Raw genomic sequence first — 20,579 nt, 5'->3', positions numbered from 1 at the left:
GGAAATGATTTCGAGTCCCTCTCCCTCGATCGAGAGGGTTGCATCGTAAAAGCAATCTTCAATTTCCACGAGGCCGAATGGTATACTCTTTCGAGTTGGCCGTATACATAGTCTATGAGAGACAGGAATAACCTGATCATTGACTCGTGCGAGCGAAGTGGAGGATGATCATCAAGAGGAGTCAAAGTTAGGTTTTGACTGAATTATCGTGTCATATTTGCGCCGATCTGACGTTATGGGATGATAATCATATCCCATCTTTCTGTAAAGGTAGATTATGCTGGATCAGTACTTGCGTACGCCGGTCATCAGCATTATATTGCATGTACTTCGCCATACGCCTACAGTTCAGATAATGTTAGCAACTTCCCGGCTCTATATAGACTCTTGTCCAGGAAGGACAGGTACATACGACCATAGGGTGTGGAGAACAGGGCTTCCCGTCCGCTCAGCCGTACTTAAGCCACAATTATCAACGCGGTTAGAAGTACAACGAGCCCTGAGTGCGTTGCTGCTCTTAGGGGTGATAGGCACTAACTCTTAGGTGAGTGCAGGTGAGATGGGTGACAACGTGGTGAGAATATTACTCACTTGGGTGAGTGGGGGTGAGAAGGGCGAGAACGAAGAGTTCACAAAGTTCAGGGCCCTGCTATAATTTCTCCAAGCTTAAGATAAATAGCGAGGCTTTTCCTACCTTTATCCGACACCTTTTGAACCTACATTAGATACATTTACCGTCTCTATATTTATTATTCCCATCCTCATAACTCACGTGACCAGAGTTAACAAAGACAGTTTCTTAGTTGTTAGAATGGAATATCGGGATAATTTCAATATCTTCAATATCTTAGGCCTTGGTGACCCTGAAGACCCAGAGTCCCAAGACAAATAGAAATGGTGATTTTGGTGCATAGTGTTGAAAAACAGCTATTTACCTGCAATGTTATAAAAGCCCTTTTCCCAAATTTTACATGCGCTCTCATCATGTAGAATCTGTAGCCGGGCAAAACGTCTCTTTCTACCAGTCTATTGTTTAGCCCAAGTTCGTCAGCCGGAATAGGATCACTCTTATTATTTATAATATTGCATGGTCGCCCTTTAAACCCCATCAATATTTTCTTTTTTATCTCGATACATTTGTTTGATATCCACTCCCATTCTCCACTAAGTGCCTTTCTCCCAACTTCATCGGACATTGCTTGATGCGGGAATGATAAACACGACTCGATTCGCGGCCGGTATTTTTCTGTCTCGTGTGTCCTGATTAGGAACTTGTCAGCTAGCACCGGCACATTCGCAGCTGAAGAAAACTGACGATAGATCAATAAATATAAAAGATGAACAATCCTCGAAGCTTATTATAAGCTTAGTAGATATGTTGGTAATGGTAATAACGCGGACTCCGACATGGTGTTAGAGAACGGTCATCCACATTTGACGGTGTTCTGTTTTGCTACCCCACATCCACCTTGTGACCGACCGCATTTAAGCTGGAGACACGAAGTCTATCATAACAATCCTTTATAGCCTTATAGTCACTCTTACAATATATCTTAAATTTCATAACTCTATTATCTAGAATATCAGCTAGGTATTCGAGCGATGGACCCATGGATATTATTTATATCTAATCTCCCGACCCCAGCGGGCGCCATCTGTCGGGACTACCGTGAATACATCCTCCCACTTTCGCCCATCATCTAGAAGGACCTCATCCTCTCCGTCCATCTGAACCCCAATCTGCTGGAGATACGATCGTACCTCTTGCAGGATCTCCTGAGCATTTTCATATTTCCCCTTCCAGGCCTTAACCAGCATCGGACCCAATCGTTCCTCTTCTAAAAGCTGTAGCTTGCCTTCCTTCAGCCGTTGCTTATGGTACTCCCATACATTCACCTCCCCGGGCATCTCTGCCGGATCCAATGGATCGGTAGGCATCGCCCACCTCTTCGCTCTATGACTGGACGCATCCTTTCGCATCAATTGCCAGACAAAGGTCGCCCAATCCGAGAGATCGATCTTCGGACTGAGCTCTGGGTGCCCACTGTCGGGATTGGTTGGGTAATAGATCTCTGTTTCGTATCTCGTCCCGTCAGGAGAGTAGGGCCATTCATCTGTCGGGATGGTTGCGTTCACAAATCCTGATAGTGCAATCGAGAGATCATCACGTATCCATATCGTGCTCGAGCTGAAATCCATCAGGTAGACCCCGTGTTCATGCAGGAAGGCTAGCATGGTGAGTGATTGCAGTGTCCAGCGGTAGTAGAGCAGGAGGAGGGGCTCTCTATCTCCATTATCGGGAGAGTCCTTGTCATCGGAAGACATGCGCGACGCAGGAAAGGTAGTCAGAAGTGGCAGAGTCGTAGCGCCCAGTGGGCCGGGGTCTAGCTTCTCCAGCAGATATCCCACAGGGAGACGGCCAAGATATCTACTCCCACCACACAGAGTTGCGGTGTTCTAGCGGTGATTGACAGAGATGAGCAGGCGGGGAGGGTTTGCTCACTTAACGATACGGGGGTGAAGATCAATCGGTTGGTCTACATCCACATTCGAGGTATTGGTGCTATGTGCCAGATATTCATATACCCGGGGGATTCGCTCAGCAATGAACAACCACTCCTCGGGGTCGACACGGGGATTTTCTTTCTCGCATTGTTGAAAGGCCACGATGCAGTCTTGGTAGGCATGCTGCACAAAGTACATCTGTTCATACAGCTCGTCGTAAAAGTCCTCTGGCCGGTCGCTACAGACCGAAGGGACCACATCCCCATAACAACGAGGGTATTTGGACTGGCTGGGTGGATTGGGGGGCTGTCGTAGATCAGCAGCTGAGAATAAGGGCTCCTCAGGGTGGTCTGATGACCAGCCGGCGCCCATAACGGTGACTTGATCCATAAAAAGAAGGAACGTAAATAAAAAAGGAAAAAAAAGAGAGAAAGAGATGCGGCGGGTGGCATGCACCTTTATTCATATGTTGAGCGGCATGACGTCGTCGTTAGCGTTCGTCTAGGCTAGCAGCCACTCCACCAACTATTAACTTTTCCCCAATCCTCCTCCTTGCCCTTTACGACTTCAACCCCCTGACGAGGTTTCAACAGTGAGAATATAGGCGGTCCTCGGATAACTATACTTTGTACGTTTCTTCCCATGCGGTCAATATATAAGCTATGTACAGCGGGGAGACACCCGGATGTATATGTCCCTCTGCTAGATCTAGATGAGCTGACTTAATGACCCTTCCAGGACTCGTCACTGGCTACTGCAAATTCACGCAGGTCTGATCCAGCTTTATCGTGCCAAACTGATACAGGAGGTTCCCCGGGAAATAGGTAAACAGCCCTTGCCATTTGAGCGTCCACCCCCGCCCCCAGAAGCCTGGTACCGGCTTACGACTCTCCTTGAGATATTGCGCCGATGCCTTCCCTCTCTCGACAATCCGCTTGAGTTCGAGCTGGTTGAACTTCTTCCACTCCCCAACTAGATCGCTGGGCCCCCGGTTGGCAATGTACCAGTTGTCAAACTGAAGCAGCACGTCGCGCATCCCATTGTAGCTGTCACAGAACGACTGCCACACCTCGGGATGGTTCCAATAGCTGAAGAGCATTCCCAGCTCTTTCAGATATGCCAGCTGCTCGTCGCCAAGGTCCAGGTTATCCCACCGAGAGGTCTGAATTGGGGAAGATCCCTTCACGATGGCCCCCTTCATCCAGTTGGAGTCGGTAAGGAAGACAGCGAGGCGGCCTTGTCGATCCCGGCTTTCGAGCTCATAACTCATTAATTGGGCGACATTGGTCGTTGCCCCGGCCCATGGAGCCCGTGAGAGAATCCATGTGACTATCCAGGTGCAGGGCCGAGTGACGGTTGCCACGCTCGTCATGTGGACGTTGAAGAACCGCGAGATGGTCTGGCCTTCAAACGGATGTTCCGCTGAAGGACAGGATTCGAGTCAGCTTCGTCTGTAACGAGGGAGGAAGGTACTTACTCTCATAGAACTGGTTATGTCTGATGTTGGTGCTTTTGTCCCACACGATATCTGAGTTCGCAAATTTGCCCACGGCCCAGTTGGTGCAGGACTGTGACGAGTTATGCATATACTTGATGACGTTTTGGGTCGACCAGTGAGAATTAAAATCCTGGGGCCCCAGAACGGCATTCGGGCTCTGCTTAGGATATGAGGGGTACTTGGGCCCGGTGATCTGAGTCCTACAGATATTCAGTTTCTTTGGTGTTTGGCTGATCCGGGGAGTGGTGGCCTGTCGTTCTACCAGCCAGGTTTTGTTGTCCGATCCTACGCAATGCGCGTCCTGGAGTCCGCAGCTCGCATTGATCAGCAGATCTCTCCGGGCCAACGAGGTCTGGTCGGAAATCGGGAAGACATAATAGTCATCATCCCGGACACTGGCCTGGGTGCCATACCTACACGGGATACAGGCGCATCCACAACAGGGCTCCTCGACAACCCCCTCGGTGGTGCAAAATCCGCACCCATTGCACAAAATCCGGGCTGCCATGTTGTTCCATCCTCCATCACCCAGGTTAATTCCGGGGACCAATAGATCTGGATCGAAGTTCGGGTTCACAAGCTGGCGCCGCTCGATGCGATCTCGCTTAGTCGCCGCGTCCCCTGTGAAGCATTGGCGTTCTCCGGCCTGCGCCAGCTCCTGCACGAAGGTTTTCGTCTCCTTGTCCTTCCATCCGACGTAAGAACCGCGCTCCAGATGACTCTTCATTGTAGTGCCCAGACTAGTGGTCAGACAGGATTTCGCCCCGTCATGCTCGAAGTGCCAGCGGGAATACACCGACTGGGACACGGACATATCAGGCAGTTCCCCGTCAATATCGGACAGCCACGGGGACGCAAACTTCAAGTGCATCTTGATACCAACGCGGGTGGTTGTCCCAACCTCAATGAATCCCTTGGGGCTCTCTGCGAGCGGCCGTGAGATATTATCCTTCTCCGCGGTGCTGACCTTGTCGTCCGCACGCCGTCCCTCAGAGGTACCCTCTAACGGGCTGTCGACCGCACCAGCTGGAAAATTGACCAGTACACGGCCCCAGTCAGACTGGATGCGAGATTCTGCGTATGTATCCACTGCCACTGCTCCTGAATTGCCACCACCGCTACGGAGGGAGACGCTGCTTTCCCGGTACAAGTCAAAGGAGGCCCATCCTTTGTAGATGCTCTTCCCGGCCAGGCTGGCTTCGCCAAGAATCTCCGTGATGGTTGATCCCTGCAAACTCTGGGAGGTGTCCAGGACGCCCTGACCGCCAATCTTGAAGGTCACATCCGTCTCCCCGTCCGGGTGGAAGAAGCCGGCCGCCTGATGAACGTTAAACGACTTTCCAGGCTGCCAGGTGGCAATCAATGAGAACCCAAAATGTGACTCAACGGTAGTAGTGCCTTCCATAGCAACGCTCAAGGATTCCCCGACCTTTGTACCCTCGTACACGCAGATCTGGGGGTTATGATACACCAACTGGTCAAGCTTCTCCGTGTACTTGGTGCCCTGGGCCGCAGGGAACTTCAACGACTTGAACTTGGTGTACCACTGATCCGAGGAACCGTAGAATCGATTCACGAGCTGGTTGAGGTCACGTTTACTGCTTGAAGAACCCGGGGCGTCCACCACGGCGTTCCAATACCCGGGCACATTCGAGAAATCCATTCGTACACTGAACTCTCCGGCATCCCGGCGCCAGGGCCGTGTTGTAGTCGAAGGTGAAGTCAAACACGGGGGAGGTGGTCGCCCCCCGCTTGGCCAGATGGCCGGGGACCGTTTGCTTCTTCGAGAGGGTGAAGGAGACAGCGCGCGCCCACGATGGGCCCCCGCACTCTTCCGGCATCTGAACGACTGTGCCCTCGACGCCGCCCTCCTGCACCCGGAAGCAGTCAGGCACGTTGTCTGAGTAGCAGACCACCCGGACTGTCTGGTGCTCCTCGTTGGGCCGGGAGAGGACTCAAGAGATTTCTGCAGCGGGACTGGTGAGACACAGGTCAAAATATGCCGACAAAGCCAGTGGAATGGACTGTGGGAAGCGAGGAAACGTAGCGATTATCTAAAATCGCTACAAAATCATTGCACTATCCGTGTCCCAGCAGGGGCAGGACGGTCTTTTTGGTTATCTCCTAATCTCATCAGCCATGGTTTCGTCGCTCACGCTCATTACCCTTTTACTGGGGGGGTGGGGAGCTGAAGTCGCTGCGGACAGCTATGCCCTGTATAACGCGGATTCAGAGGTCCTTCTCGATGCCTCCGAGAACTGTCTCGCGGCCTTTAATGCGAATGTCACCTGTCCCGCGCTCACGGGGGAATTGTTCAGCAGCCCGTTCTTCGAGTTCAACCGGAATACTACCTGGCTGGACCTTGTCTGCGCAACTTCATGTCGCGAATCCCTGCAGGAACACCGCAACAACGTCAGCACTGCCTGTACAAGTGCGCGGTACTATGATGAGTTCGAAAAGACAACCTGGCAGCCCTGGTATCCCGATGACTACATGATCTATTCGCACGATATCGCATGCATGACCCGAAGGTGAGCCTTGATGGGCCCCTACAAAGAAACCTAAGCATATATATGACCTTTCTCCAGTGACGGTCAGCTTTGCAATGCATATTTCTGGGAAACCGGTCCCCCAGAGTCGGACTGTGATGAGTGCATGCTCAAGATTGTCCACCGCCAAGTGAACTCGCCGTTCGCGGGCGACGAGTCGGACAGGGCGCATTTCTCATCCGCGACGGAGGCCTGCCAGGCCACCGGGTATCCAGCCACCGTCGCAACCTCGCTGTTGATTAGCACGTAAGTGGCAGGGGCTGCTCCATACTCGAAGACGCTGATCTGACACGATATAGGCCGACGCCGACAGCGACTGGTTGCACCGGAACGATGTACTCCATTAAGCCCACCGATGACTTCTACTCCATCCCCAAATCTCAGTCCGTGGGAACGGACCAACTGCTTCGCTCGAATGGGTTGTCCTACGTGCAGGACAAATTCCCGACTACGGGCACGCTGTGTATCGAAAACAAATGCCAGACACACGTGCTGGCGCCGAACGACACCTGCGCCTCGATTGCGGCCGCTGCTGATATCTGGCAGGTGCAGCTCCTGACGTGGAATCCTAACATCAACCCTTTCTGCAGGTTCGTCTAGGAGTGAGTGTGTTGGAACTTGTATGCGTGACTGACTATCGTGTTCCCCAGTAATTTGGAACGTTTTGTGGGAAACACGTTCTGCATCAGTAACCCTCTGGGTAACTATAGCCTCCCTGATTCTCCAGTTGTGACGCCTATGCCCACGCCAGAGTCAGCCTATCTTAACCTCCATTTTTCGCTTATTATCACTGACTCTTATCAGGCCCGTCCCGGATAATATTGGTCCCAATGACAACGCCCGATGCGGTCGATACTACGCCATTGTGGAGGGTGAGGATTGCGCCATGATTACCGTCAAGTTCAACATTGGCCTTAACGACTTGTACATCCTCTACCCCTCTTGGTTTCTTATCATTCTAACCCACGCGCAGCATCTTCCTCAACCCGGACGTGAATGCCAACTGCACCAACTTATGGCTCAACTACAGCTACTGCGTTCAGCCCGTGGGTGAGATCTCCACCTATCCAGGATACTTACCCGGTCCCACGGCGACACGGCCGCCTTTCACAGCGGGCCCCAGCACGTCTATCCCCTGGTACGATCCGGAATCAACGCAGGATGCCGACCTGCTGGTCATCCCGCTGGCCAACTTAACCCGCACAGACTGTTGGGACTATATCTGGATCAACAGTACCGACCCGGATCAGTTAGGCTGCTGGGACTATGCATGGGCTGCTGGCGTTGAGCCCGATCAATTTGCCCTGTGGAATCCGTCCATTGACCAGAACGCGGAGGATAGTTTGGAGCCGACGTACGACTACCATTGTACCTTGACTCCGTCTGTTTCGTATTGTATTGGTTTAGCGAGCCCGACTCCTGGTAAGTCTTCTCCTCATCCTTAGTCTTCTTGCTTTATCCTCTTTGTTGGAGTTCGATATTCCCCGACAAAGGTAATAATGACAAGTATATAGCCCCCGCACAAACCGCCAGCGCGCCCGTTCCGCGGGCCTCAGGCGAAATCAGCGACTGCGTCTGGTGGACCTATACAGTCCAGGGTCTAAGCTGTGAAGATTTACTTTCCAACCTCGGATTGACAATCGACGTCTTTTACCAGATGAATCCATCTGTCAAGGAAGACTGTACCGGCCTGGCTGTGGGCACTTACTACTGCGGATCCACCCTTTCCATGGGCATTCTCGCAGATGACGAAGATGACGAGAACCCCCTCTCCAACACCAACATCTCCACCGCCAACCCCAACCACCACGCCGGGGGGTTCGTCACCCCTACTCCTATACAGGTGTGTTGCTGCCCGTGGGGAGCTACAAGTCTCTACATGATACTAATCAGACAAATAGGAGGGAATGGTATCCAACTGTGTTGAATTCTACCTGGTCGTAACAGACGATGACTGCTGGTCAATCGCAAACGATCACTCCATCAGCCAGGCCGATCTTTACGCCTGGAACCCTGCCGTCGGCAATGACTGCGCCGGGCTGTGGCCAGACTACTATATCTGTGTCGGCGTGGAAGGGACCACCACCAGCACCCCAACTTCTACTGCTACGCCGACGTCTACCGAGCCGGGATCCCGGAGAACTGTAATAAGTGGATCATGCAGCAAGACGGGGTGTTTTGCTATGACATGGCGGCGAGCGCAGGAATCGAGCTGCAGGAACTGTATAAGTTGAATCCGGCTTTGAATGGGGATTGTTCGGGGTTGTGGGCTGGGTATGCTTATTGTGTTGGGACGGCCTAGTCATCTAGAGATTGTAACGGCCTGCGCAACTCAGATAATACAATATCTTTGACCCACTATTGTAGTATAGCTTGACTCCAGAACTTGTGTAAACTAGTGTCCCTGGTGTTTTCCTGGGGTAGAGATTTACTTGGGTATGGAGGAGGAAGACTAGTCTGCCATTTATCATCTCCGAAGTCGTTGCGGGCATGAGGAGCTTTCCGCCCTATCTCAGTTAAACCATTTCAACAAGAAGATATATTTCGCTACAAGCCGGCCTTTATATACTTGAAGGTGACAGCCAACAATTCCCTTAGACAGGAGCCAAAGTGATTTCACTAAGGAAATTTGAGACTTCATACTTTCTCCTTTTTCTTTCGCCTTCCACGATCTCCGATGCCAGTAACTGACTAAAGAATAGAGCTCTGAATGTGTGAAGTATCATAATGAATAGTAACAGATCATTGAGTATTTCTATAGTCGATACAGTGACCTCATATAGGACATTCCGAGTAGCAACCTAGGGCTTCTAAGCCAATATCTACTCCGAAGTGCCACGGGTAGGTGTATATACACTCACTATAGCGTGCGTGCTTGTATGAGCTGTGAGTACCTCTGAACTTCTATGCTAATAATGTAGAAATAGGAAGTCACTAATCCTTTTAAGACCAATGAAGAAGTGTAGAGGTGACATATTCATCCGCCCCTATATCCCAACTGTGGTGCGTCCGCGGTTGTCCTTGCTGACCTTTTGAAATTGCTGGATAAGCCCTAAAACCCCTGCGTTCCCAGCAATCTCGTCGACATTCTCTCCGTCCTCACCCGTATCCTTATCAAGTTCATCCCCTATCAAGTTCATCCGCCAGGACTCTCCCAGGTTGCTATCACTGGTACCGATAGCGCCACCGCTGGATCCCGTCGTTGGATGTGGCGACTTCTTGACAGCACCACGGCGGATCTCTGCTGAGGGTGATTCATTGTCGTCCTCGATTGGGTCAGTAATGGGTCGCACTGGACGCGACGACCTGAACCGTGGATAAAGGGCAGAGCGGTTTGCCGTTCGGAAATCTGACGCTGTCGGTTGATGATGCGGGTCAAGGAGGATAGATGGTGCGGGAGACGCGTGATCGCCAAAGCCTGCGGCCCCAAAGCCAGGGCCCAAGCCCGATTGTTGCCCCATAAAAGTAGCTGCTGGGCCATGCCGTGTTTGAGTTCGTTCCAGCCGCTCACCGATATTACCCATCTCAATGGCAGACGGCGACCCCAGCGTCGGAAAGGCAGGTGGAGGGTGGAACTGACGGCGACTGGACGGGTTCGCAGGGCGATTACCACCATAATTATCCAAAAAGCCATAGTAAGATGCGAGCATTTTGCCATCCTTAGTTGAAAAGTAATCCGCCCGCAGGTCCTGCCTCCCGCTCTCTCGTCGTCCCGTACCGCCTTGACTAATGACGTTGGTGCCTTTCTTGAAATCAAATACGGCAAATGAGCAGAGATATCCCATGCCATCCACATGCACAGTGAACTCCCGAAAGAAGTCGATAAGACGATCGCTGCATTTAGGCAGGCTGAACCAGAGAATAAACGGTGTGAAGATCATGCTCAGGATCTCTTCTAAGAAGATGACGATCTTCATCTGGTAAAGCACAGCAAACTCCTTCCGAACTTCGTCACTGTGCAACCGTCCTTTCCAATGATTCGGGAAATAGTGGGTGAAGTCAATCACTTCAAGAAGTGCGAACTCGGGATCAAACACATTTGTTTCTTCCGGAACTAAGCCTCGGGCAAAAGCCCAGACAGAGCCAAAAACACCCAGGTAGAAAAGGACGGTCCGGTCATGAGTGATTTCAAAGCCCAGAAAAAGTTCTGGATCTATGATGGATACCAGGGCCAGTACGGACGCTAGGGCGCCGGAAACGAACGCCACAAAGCCAGCAACCTGGACAGTCTTATCCTTAGGAAATTGGTCCACATAGCGACTAGCAAAAGGATACGACATGTTGACGCGGCGCTCGAATAGATGCCAGAGTTCATTAAACTCGCGGAACTTCCATTCGGCTAAGGGGGTATACTGCCGGGATCCAATCTGGGCTGGGTTCTTCTTGTACTCGTTAAAATAGCGGAAAAAATAATGCATCAAGAAGTAAACGACAATAAAGGGGGCTACGAAGATATTCATGATACCTGCGAAGATGAATCGCCGCCGCAGGCCCTCGCTCAAGGCTTTTCGGTGGGTGTCCTTCAGGAACAAGGTTCGTACTTGGCCCTGGTCATTAAAAACATAGTCCATAATGCAGAGATTGATGTTCCATTCTAGCGTCTGCGAAAATAGTTGCCTGTTTCGGAGGAACGGTATTGGGAGAGTCAAATCTAGTATGTCTTTGTTCACCAAAGCGATCAAGTAGTTCTCTTTACGCATCAATCGGTTTGCGATATCGTGAGCATCCATCCTCTGCTTGGACTGGCTTCCCATGAACTTGCGATGTCTGGCAGAGACTGCCCCAGCAGTGGCAGGGTTCGCGTCTCTAAGAGTCATCAGTCGGCTCACAACCTCCTGCCAGGAGATCGTTTGGATCTCGCTATCAGAGATTCCGAGCAAATAGTAGTAAAAGTCATGCATGTGCTTGAGCCTTCTAATATCCATCAAGTACTGAAAGGCCTTTCCAATCCAAAAAACAGTCAAAAGCCAAAGTAAGAAGGTAGAGGACATAGACATCTTCTTAGTGCACTGTTGGATGAGTATGTCATCCATTTTCCTACTTCCTCGAAAATTGCGATAATCGATGCAGTTGGTGAGAAAAGTACTAAATCCCACAACGAAAGCAAATGTCCTGCAATTTGTTTATGCCATCTGTTAGCGGAGGTAACCATATAAGAGCCAATGGTGAACTCAGGTAAGGGCGTACAAAAGGCTTAAACCCCGGTTCAGCAAAATTGACCATATTCCATTCCCTAGGAAGTACGTATAAACATCCTTCAGAAAGTTGTCCAGATTCTCCACGTTTGCCCACAGCCACATGGCTTTCTCTTTGGGATCTACTGAGGCCAAGTTAGGATGCCCCAGCGACCAGATTACCCCGGGACGTTGGCCCCTGCCATCATTGTGTAGAGGTAGCTGTTCCCTTGTTGTATTCCAACGAGCCCGGTCTGCACGTGATGAAGGACCAGGGGCAGGAGAAAGTTCTCGCTGCGGATGACGATGAGAAGGAGGAGGTGGGGGAAGTCGAGACCTCATCTCGTCGTCATCCTGGTGTCCTTCTACTAGAAGGGATGGAGGTACATCATCATCACCGTCGTCGGGGTCCTGGTGCATCCACCGAGGACGACTGTGTTTTCGCCGCCGGCCACCAGTTTTAGCAGTTGCTGTGCCAGAGGTTCTCTGTGGGCTCCGTTGAGTCAGGAACGGCTCGCTCGGGCTGGGGCTCGGACTCCGTATGCCGTCTCTCGCAGCATCGACCATGGCCTCTTCCAACTCACGGTCACTAAATTGAGTCCTCCGATCATCTTCAAATTCCAATCCCGCACGCTCTTCAACATCCGAAGGATTCGATTCTGCGTCCTGCTGCCGAAGCGTTTCGTAGACCGATGGCGAGCCGTTCGGAGGAAGGAAGCGGGATAATATATTTGATGTCATCATCATGGGCTAAAGATCCTATAATGTTAATCCGAATCACATCAGTATGAGCTGCCTAAACAGCAGTGCATCATAGCCGCCCTTAAGCCGGAATACAAGCGTCAGCTAAGGACCATTCATCGAGGCAGATAGCAGCGGTCAGCTTAAGGTACGAATGGGAGCTGGGCGCAATCAAGAAATTCAGTTGTATTCTTAGGGCAGAACAAAAAATATATTCGGCAGAGAGCTAATAAGGCCTTATGTGCTAGACTGAAGAGTAATACGAAGGCCGAATGAGCAGGGAGGGCAGCGTTGACTATTAGTGTAGGGGAGTGGTTGACAAGCAACAGCATCCGGTCAGTCCTCGTGATAAGCTATGATGCAGGCGGTCACGCCGATATCAGATCGCAGCCTGAGGCCTACAGAAGTCATGTGAAGTATGCAGTTGATCATGTGACCCGGATAGGGATCAACGGTTGATCCGGCGGGTGGCCCCCAAAGATGGGAATGGCACCATGAACTGACGATTACGTACAGCACCAACGTGATCGGTAATCGAGTCAGGAGTTCGCTGACGACACGAGTCAGTTGCTTTCTCGGGATGAGCCGCCAAACACCGCTCATTGGTTCAATGATCCAAAATCCTCAGCCTCCCTTGCGTTCATGCGGGGGGATGGATTGGTTTTGCTCTACTCCTGGCAAGGCGACTTCGGTTGTCGGTGAGTCTCAGTGGGCTCGAGAGTGCGTCCAGAATACAGAGTACCTTTCTAGAATTACCGAAACATGTCCCACTGCAGGGGGGTCAGATAGCCCTTACCCAGCTATCATGCAATGATGTGATAATGGAACAGGTCTTGTCGCCGTTTGTTCCTGCATCTATCGAAATATCAATCACCCTATGTAAATTCATCGTACATTTTTTCTTTTTCCCCTGCCTTAAAAAGTAAAAGGAAACAAAACAGGAAAACGAAAAGAAAAAAGAAAAATTATTGCTCTGTACAATGTGGCCTTCCTATCATGGTTCCTTTAGTTTAATCCTAAGATCCACCTTCCGGTTTGTGTATTGTACCTACTTTAGCCTTCATCCGATAAGTACTCCATAGATAATTTATTTTATTCCCCCGCTTAAATCCTTAAATGCAATTCCGAATCAACACCATTCTTTTCTGGAAATAGCTTTGAAATATAATTAGGTTTCTTTGGATATTCAGGTCTCACCTTCAGATGGTATCTGCTATTCACTTCTGTGTCCACCCAAGAGAGAACTAGCAATCACAGAAACCCAGAAGAAAGTGGATAGGAAACCCACACGGACCAGTAAGTGAGTCTAGCGCCTACAAGCTAATGGATGTTGAGCCCCAAATCCATAGCGCAATGGCCTGCAGACCGGGCACCACCTGACTATTACGGAGTACCACGTACAATGCTTCCTAGCCAGCCTGTCAGACTATCATCTAGTGTCACGTAAGTTGTAACTCATGCTGACATGACCATAATGATGATAGGAGGCAATGGTTCTCTATCAGACCGACCCTCCTCTACTCTGACTGCTTCAACATAAATAACCAGGACGAGCCTGTCAGGAATGCTAGTGAAACAGACCCCTGCGATGATTACCATTAGTTTGCTGGCTAGCTTACCTGTCCCTGAGGGAAGTCAATCCACCTAGGTCGGCATACTTTCGGAGATAGGGAGTCTAACCGTAACGCAGCCAGCGGGCACGGGCTGTCCGCCCTGCCCAGGTCCACTCGACAGGTGGATATCCATTTGGAGGTTCGTATTGATTCCATAGGCGACCATACAAGACATCCTTAATCACGGTCCAGCATTGTGCCTCTTGTCAGATAGGAAACCATATCACTTCCTTTAGACCAATAAGAGTTGAGGGCCACCGGCAATTGGGTTGTCATTTTCGCCGCATTTGGTGGTGATTCGATACCGATGAGTTGCCATTCCTGGGATCCACTTCAAAGTGGCATAGTTGCGGAGTTCTCCGTCCTGCGAGGCGGTCGAATCATAGTTCTAGTGGCCATCACGAGAAGATGAAGACGGAGGAGGGAGTAAGCCCAAATCAATAGTGTATTCTACTTCTGCTCGCCTTATCATTGGCAAAAGGTAAAGACAAACAGTAACTTTGAATTTCTTTCTTTCTTTTTCACCTACTTTTTTTTTCCTTTTGTTTCCCTTCTTCTTTCTTTCGATGCTTCGTTCTCATGAAGATATCTCCTGAAGATTGATCTCCTTGGAAAGAAAAGGACATGGCGGACGACATGGTGGGACTCTTTATCAGGGGAAATGGAAAAAAAATTTCCGGGACAGATTCTTCAGGTTCATAGATTACACGATGATTACTTTGTTAGGGGGGGACTTCAGGTTGGTGGGTTGGTGGTATGAGTTTCTGTCGAATGATGGGTCTTTCCTTCACTATTTCCTAATATCTTCATCATATTACTTGACCCTTACCCATACCAAAGTAAATAATAATGGCTGACTATTATTATTACCCAGGAAGCGATTCCCATCCTCCTTACTACATAGTGATCTCAAGTCTGTATACTGTATACTGTATATCGTCGAGGCTTGATATTAAGTCGAATTAATAGTACCATTGGATATACCTACATTTATTCATAATTATGAAGATAAAGTTGTTCATTATTATTTAGCGGGTTTGAGTTTCTAGTCCCTTTTTCGTCGTCTAACAGGAGTATCTGTAAGGACTGTATTTCATTGTGTATGTGCGTGTGTGAGCGGTTTCCCCTCTTTCTCTTTCTTCCTCTGCCGTCTGGCCCTCGTTCTTGAACCCCATAGAACCATGACATGGACTTAAGACGGCCTCTTATACTTCTTGGGATTTCTTGACTTCACCTGCTCAGACCTTGGGAAGTTCAACACCGCCTCTTGCCCTTCTCATACTTTGCCTCTTTCTCATACACTCTCTGGCTTTGGAAACTTTTTCTTTTTTTCCTTTTCTCTCTCTCTTCTCGTTACTTCCAAATTTTCTCCTTGAGAAAGCTAACCGTCAAGGGTCTAGTCCAGCACTGGTTACTTGTTCGAATTGGAGGTTTCAGATAGTACGGGAAAGAGAGCGTGAGAGTGATCTGCAGCTTTCAGTACTTGACTATACACGCTGTTAGGGTAAAACAAACAACAAATCCAATCAATCAAAAATTGGATTGCCACAGGGAACTTTGACAACAAGATCGAATACCAAAAATAAATCTCAAATACTACTGATAGGAATTTAAAATTTTCTTACTACTGATGAAGGTGTGTTCCTTTTTTTTTAATTCAATTTTTTTTTCTTTAAACCTCTTCTCCTTGCCCTCATGGACGTGCCTCTCATAAGCTTTTCCTTTCCCCCATGATATCACGCTACGTACTGGTTGGTTTGGTTGAACCAATCTTTGCCGCCAACCGACGGTGACCTTAATTCCTCCTACTCACTGCCACTACCACCAACTACCACCACTTTCTCCAGAGTTTCCCTCTCTCCGGGCTAACGTAACCGATCATGCTTCCCACCAACAGCGACTTCGTCCCGGTACATTGACACTCGGAGGCCTGGTTATTCACTGCTATTGTTAACCTTCTTTTTCTTACGTATAATTTTTTTTCCCTCTTTTTTTTTATATTTCCTTTTTTCCTTTTGTCCTTTCCAACTATACTCCACACCACACTTCCCTACCTATCGCCTACTTTTTTTTTCCCATTCTTAAATATTACACTCCCCTCACTCACTCCCTCCCTCCCTCCCTCTCTCCCGCCGCCCCTGAACTTAACCGGCCGTTCGGGGGTCGTGTCAGTTCTTGGTCTTCCTCAGCTCTCGTCCATCGCCTGGATTTTCAAACGCGCCGGCCTTGACCGAATGTGCGACTCGACTTGTCGACCTCTCCCCGGACTCCATGCGTTCAGCCCGTGACCCATTGGACGACACAGACCCTCCATTGTTCGAGGACGGTTGCGCAGCGTACGTTGGGTGCCAACATCTGCAAGGTAACATTTTACATGAGTACATGTGTGTACGTGTGTCCGTCTGCGTCCTGCGTGTTTGGTAGCGACCGCTCTCGAGAGTGCCGCTGCTGTCCGATTTTCATCGTGCGTGACGGAACAAGATGGAGCCCGAAGGTTCAAATGGGCCCAAACGGAATTCCATACACCAGGGTTTATACAGTCGCCCAGTCGAACGGCGTTCAAGCAAAAAATCATCATCCAGGGACCGTCACGGCATGGTCTACCCCGAAAGCTTCAGGGATACAGGCATCCGCACAGTCACGCCAGACTCCGCCGCGGAGACCGCGAACCATTCCCCTCTGTCGGACGCGGAGCATCTTTCTTCAGGCGCAGCCCCTTCGCCCCGTGTGACCGCCAGAACAAGGCCTGCCAATCTAGATACTCGTCGCGACTTCCAATCTTATCATCCCGCGGGCGATGAGGAAGAGTTCCAAGTGGAATCGAAGAGCCAACGGGCGCGATCTCGGACCACCACCTTGGAGGATCAGCGCAGTGAGCTCTCCCCAAACTCCTTCTATCTCAAATCCCGGAGCCGCTTAGGCTCCGTCAATGCCGTAACGCCCCAGTCAAGACACTCAGATGAACCAACTGGATCAATCGGCTATCCATCAATACAATCGCCCACCTATCTGAGCCAAACCCTCGGACGTCACCGGGTCAGCCGAGCCTCCGGGGGCTCAAACTTTCTGGCCAGTGTCGCTAGCAATCCGCCGCCGTCGCCTTTGTCGAGTACCGATTCTGCGAAGATCCTACAGCTGATGAAGACCACATGCGGAAGGATGCATGGTATTCTTTCCTTCCGGACCGCCAACACCACCGCTTGGACGTCCGGCTACTGCGCTATCAACGTTGCTACGGGAAGTTTGATCTACCAGGCCAAAGGGGAGCCCGCATTAGCTAAGACCTTGATCCCGGACCTTCGCGGCTGCCAGGTTCGCTCCCTTGTCGACCCCGAGCTTCGGACGAACTATCTCAGCGTATCTACATTTACCTCTGGCCTTGGGGTAGAGTTGAGGCCTCATGTGAGCGAAACATTCGATTCGTGGCTCGCTGCGTTGTTGTGCTGGCAGCCAATCAGGCCAAAAGGTGTTCAGAATAAGATGACCAAACCTCAGTCGGTTGCGATAGGTGATCGTCGTCTTGCCGACCGTCGAAGAAACTCCGAAAGCACTGTTCAAAAAGAAGCAGCCATAATCAAAGTGGGTAAGATGCTCCTATGGGATAGACCAAATGCCTCAGGCGCTCGACCTTCGTCTGGTCGCCGGGTCTCAACATACCGCCAGCAACGTGCGCTCTCGTCGTCCTGGCAAAGGGTCAGCTGCACACTGCAGGAGAACGGCGTTTTCAAACTCTTCACCGAATCTGACATCACCTTTGTGCACTGCATTCAATTATCTCAGCTCTCCCGGTGCGCCGTCCAACGGTTGAACTCGTCGGTTTTGGAAGACGAATTCTGCATTGCCATATACCCACAGTATGCAGCGCACTCAGTATCGGGGCTGACGCGTCCAGTGTATCTGGCCCTCGAAAGCCGGGTGCTATTTGAGGTGTGGTTTGTTCTTTTGCGTGCCTTCACAATCCCAGAACTATACGGCCCTGAAACGTCAATCGAAGACAATCCGGCGAAGGCTCCAGCGCCCGATGCTACCTCTACCTCTATAGCGGACATGTTTCGGATTGAGAGAATGCTCACCGTGAGAGTGACCGAGGCCAAATTATTCCGTAGCAGGTCGGAGGAGGCCCCTCGAAGTCGCAAGCAGTCCCGATCTCATAGCAACTCGACGCCAACGGGCGCCGTGAACGATTATTATACTGAAGTTCTACTAGACGGAGAGATCCGCGCCAAAACCGCCGTCAAGTACCGCACCGCAAATCCTTTCTGGCGGGAAGATTTTACTTTCAACGACCTCCCACCTGTCTTGTCCCAAGTTTCGATACTTGTAAAGAACCCCAATCCGACCCAAAAAGACTGGTCGCTTATCGCGCACGGGTCGTATGCCTTGAATCAGGATAGCTACCCTATGCGCGTGTTGGATGACGTTGAGCTGTCCTCTCATGACGCAACATTCGGAAGAGTAGAACTGCGACTGGATGACTTGGAGCCGGGTGTGGAAGTCGAGAAGTGGTGGCCGATCCTTGATGACCGAGACCAACCCGTAGGAGAGATGCTGATGAGAGCTCGGATGGAAGAAACTGTTGTTCTTATGTCCCATGAATACACTCCAATGTCGGAGCTTCTCCATTCTTTCACCAATGGACTTTCCGTCAACATGGCCCAGATTCTATCTTCTGAACTTACATTACTATCGGAGGCGCTCTTAAACATCTTTCAAGTGTCAGGGACAACCGTGGAGTGGATTCAAGCCTTGGTCGAAGATGAAATTGATGGACTTCACAAGGACTCAAATGCGAACAGACTTAGATATACTACCAGGATCCATTCCAACGACACAAGAGAGTCTGGTCAGGATCGGGAAGTCCTTGTAAGGGATTTGGGGCGTACCGCAACCGTGGAGGCTAACCTCCTTTTCCGAGGGAATTCTCTTCTTACGAAGGCGCTGGACTACCATATGCGTAGGCTAGGAAAGGAATATCTCGAAGAAACCATAGGTGAGCGTCTACGTGATATAGACGAGAGCGATCCGGAATGTGAAGTAGACCCTTCTCGCGTGCATCGTTCGGATGATCTGGAACGCAACTGGAGAAATCTCATCTCCCTCACTACCAGTGTTTGGAAAACGATTGCGGGCTCCGCGTCTCGATGCCCTGCCGAGCTGCGACTCATATTTCGGCATGTCAGGGCATGCGCAGAAGATCGTTACGGCGATTTTCTTCGCACTGTCACCTATAGTAGCGTCTCGGGCTTTTTGTTTCTGCGATTCTTCTGTCCAGCAATCCTGAACCCAAAGCTGTTTGGATTGCTGAAAGGTATGCATTTTCTGGCCTCTAACCGTTCAGTTTCATCGACTAATGCAGTACAGATCACCCTCGCCCTCGAGCCCAACGTACTTTGACTCTGATTGCCAAAGCTTTGCAAGGATTGGCTAACATGACTACCTTTGGGAGCAAAGAACCTTGGATGGAGCCTATGAACAAGTTCTTGGTAGGCAATCGTATCGAATTTAAACAGTTCGTGGATTCAATTTGTGCAATACCCGCCGACCGACCAACTCCAATCGTCACACCCTCCTATGCCACCCCGATTCAAATCCTTGGTCGCTTACCTCCCACGTCACGGGAAGGGTTTCCCAGTCTTCCTTTCTTGATAGATCACCCTCGCAGCTTTGCGATTCTGATTCGGATATGGCTTGAAGGGGCACCTGCGAGACTTAATGAGATAGAGGATCTCGACCCGGCACTTAAGAAATTCCATGACATGGCGCTTCATCTCGACCGGCGTACCAAGGAATGTTTGAGTAAAGCCGAGCAGGCAGAGCGCCCAAGTGGAGATCTCGAGGTTAAGTGGGAAGAACTAGTTGACTCCATGGAACGGTCGGCCACTTTCTACGAGGAGAGCTCCAAACCCACTACGCCGGCCACGGAGACGGCAATTGCGGGATCCGCGTCTATCGCTGGAAGTCACCGAAATTCAATCGGCTACTTTGCTACGCGGCCTTCGCTCCCTCGCCGGTCGACCGACTATGCCGCTGACGGTGATGATGATACCCCTCCAAGCTCTTCCTCAGCAACATGGGACCAGAGTCGTGTGCCTTTCTCGATACCACGGTGGTCGGACACGCGTGATAGCACTGGTAGTTCCAAGAATTCTTCGACTTATTCTCTTGAATACCCAGACTCTAAGCCTCGCAGGTCTAGTATAACCAGGGAGACGGCGAGCAAGTACCGATTCTTTGACCTTGTTCCGACTACATCCAGACGTCGGGCGAGAGACCGAGAGCATGCTCAGCAGCAATCCCGGGAAGAACTCCGAAATGAATTTTAACGGGCTACCTTGACCGGCCTACCCATCTATATAGCCCTTTCGAAAATTACACCTCACGGTGCCGATACAAGGTGACATGGCTGTTGCATGTTATTACCTTTTCATCCTTTTGATCTCTAGCTTTCCCTCCTAGGACTTCCTCTTCATCTTGGAATGCGTTTTGACTTTAGCTTAGG

At 50.4% G+C, this 20,579-nt stretch overlaps 5 protein-coding genes across 5 annotated transcripts; 2 read left to right on the top strand and 3 right to left on the bottom strand.

Annotated features, from left to right (window-relative positions):
* Positions 1-1,617: 1,617 nt before the first annotated feature.
* On the bottom strand, positions 1,618-2,235 carry F9C07_2061119 (uncharacterized protein; the record flags this gene model as incomplete). The annotated part of the gene is made up of 1 exon (XM_041288784.2): positions 1,618-2,235. The coding sequence occupies one exon, from the start codon at positions 2,233-2,235 to the stop codon at positions 1,618-1,620; it is 618 nt and encodes a 205-aa protein (XP_041139919.2).
* Positions 2,236-3,075: 840 nt separating this feature from the next.
* Positions 3,076-5,904, bottom strand: F9C07_1168081 (uncharacterized protein). Its single transcript, XM_071507661.1, has 2 exons — positions 3,983-5,904; positions 3,076-3,927 (listed from the first exon to the last, which is right to left on the bottom strand). The coding sequence occupies exons 1-2, from the start codon at positions 5,664-5,666 to the stop codon at positions 3,257-3,259; spliced, it is 2,355 nt and encodes a 784-aa protein (XP_071366110.1). The 5' UTR covers positions 5,667-5,904; the 3' UTR covers positions 3,076-3,256.
* A 238-nt stretch (positions 5,905-6,142) lies between these two features.
* On the top strand, positions 6,143-8,786 carry F9C07_11264 (putative muramidase; the record flags this gene model as incomplete). The annotated part of the gene is made up of 8 exons (XM_071507585.1): positions 6,143-6,534; positions 6,592-6,798; positions 6,852-7,142; positions 7,203-7,304; positions 7,357-7,476; positions 7,526-7,974; positions 8,067-8,395; positions 8,454-8,786. The coding sequence occupies 8 exons, from the start codon at positions 6,143-6,145 to the stop codon at positions 8,784-8,786; spliced, it is 2,223 nt and encodes a 740-aa protein (XP_071366109.1).
* Positions 8,787-9,162: 376 nt separating this feature from the next.
* F9C07_1166079 (uncharacterized protein) lies at positions 9,163-12,638 on the bottom strand. The gene is made up of 2 exons (XM_071507656.1): positions 11,740-12,638; positions 9,163-11,664 (listed from the first exon to the last, which is right to left on the bottom strand). The coding sequence occupies exons 1-2, from the start codon at positions 12,471-12,473 to the stop codon at positions 9,540-9,542; spliced, it is 2,859 nt and encodes a 952-aa protein (XP_071366108.1). The 5' UTR covers positions 12,474-12,638; the 3' UTR covers positions 9,163-9,539.
* A 3,923-nt stretch (positions 12,639-16,561) lies between these two features.
* Positions 16,562-20,403, top strand: F9C07_11262 (putative GTPase activating protein; the record flags this gene model as incomplete). Its single annotated transcript, XM_041288775.2, has 2 exons — positions 16,562-19,388; positions 19,442-20,403. The coding sequence occupies 2 exons, from the start codon at positions 16,562-16,564 to the stop codon at positions 20,401-20,403; spliced, it is 3,789 nt and encodes a 1,262-aa protein (XP_041139923.2).
* Positions 20,404-20,579: the final 176 nt, after the last annotated feature.

This window comes from Aspergillus flavus, chromosome 1 (assembly GCF_009017415.1).
Source record: "Aspergillus flavus chromosome 1, complete sequence".
Lineage (NCBI taxonomy): Eukaryota > Fungi > Ascomycota > Eurotiomycetes > Eurotiales > Aspergillaceae > Aspergillus > Aspergillus flavus.
This window is presented reverse-complemented; position numbering and strand designations above follow the sequence as displayed.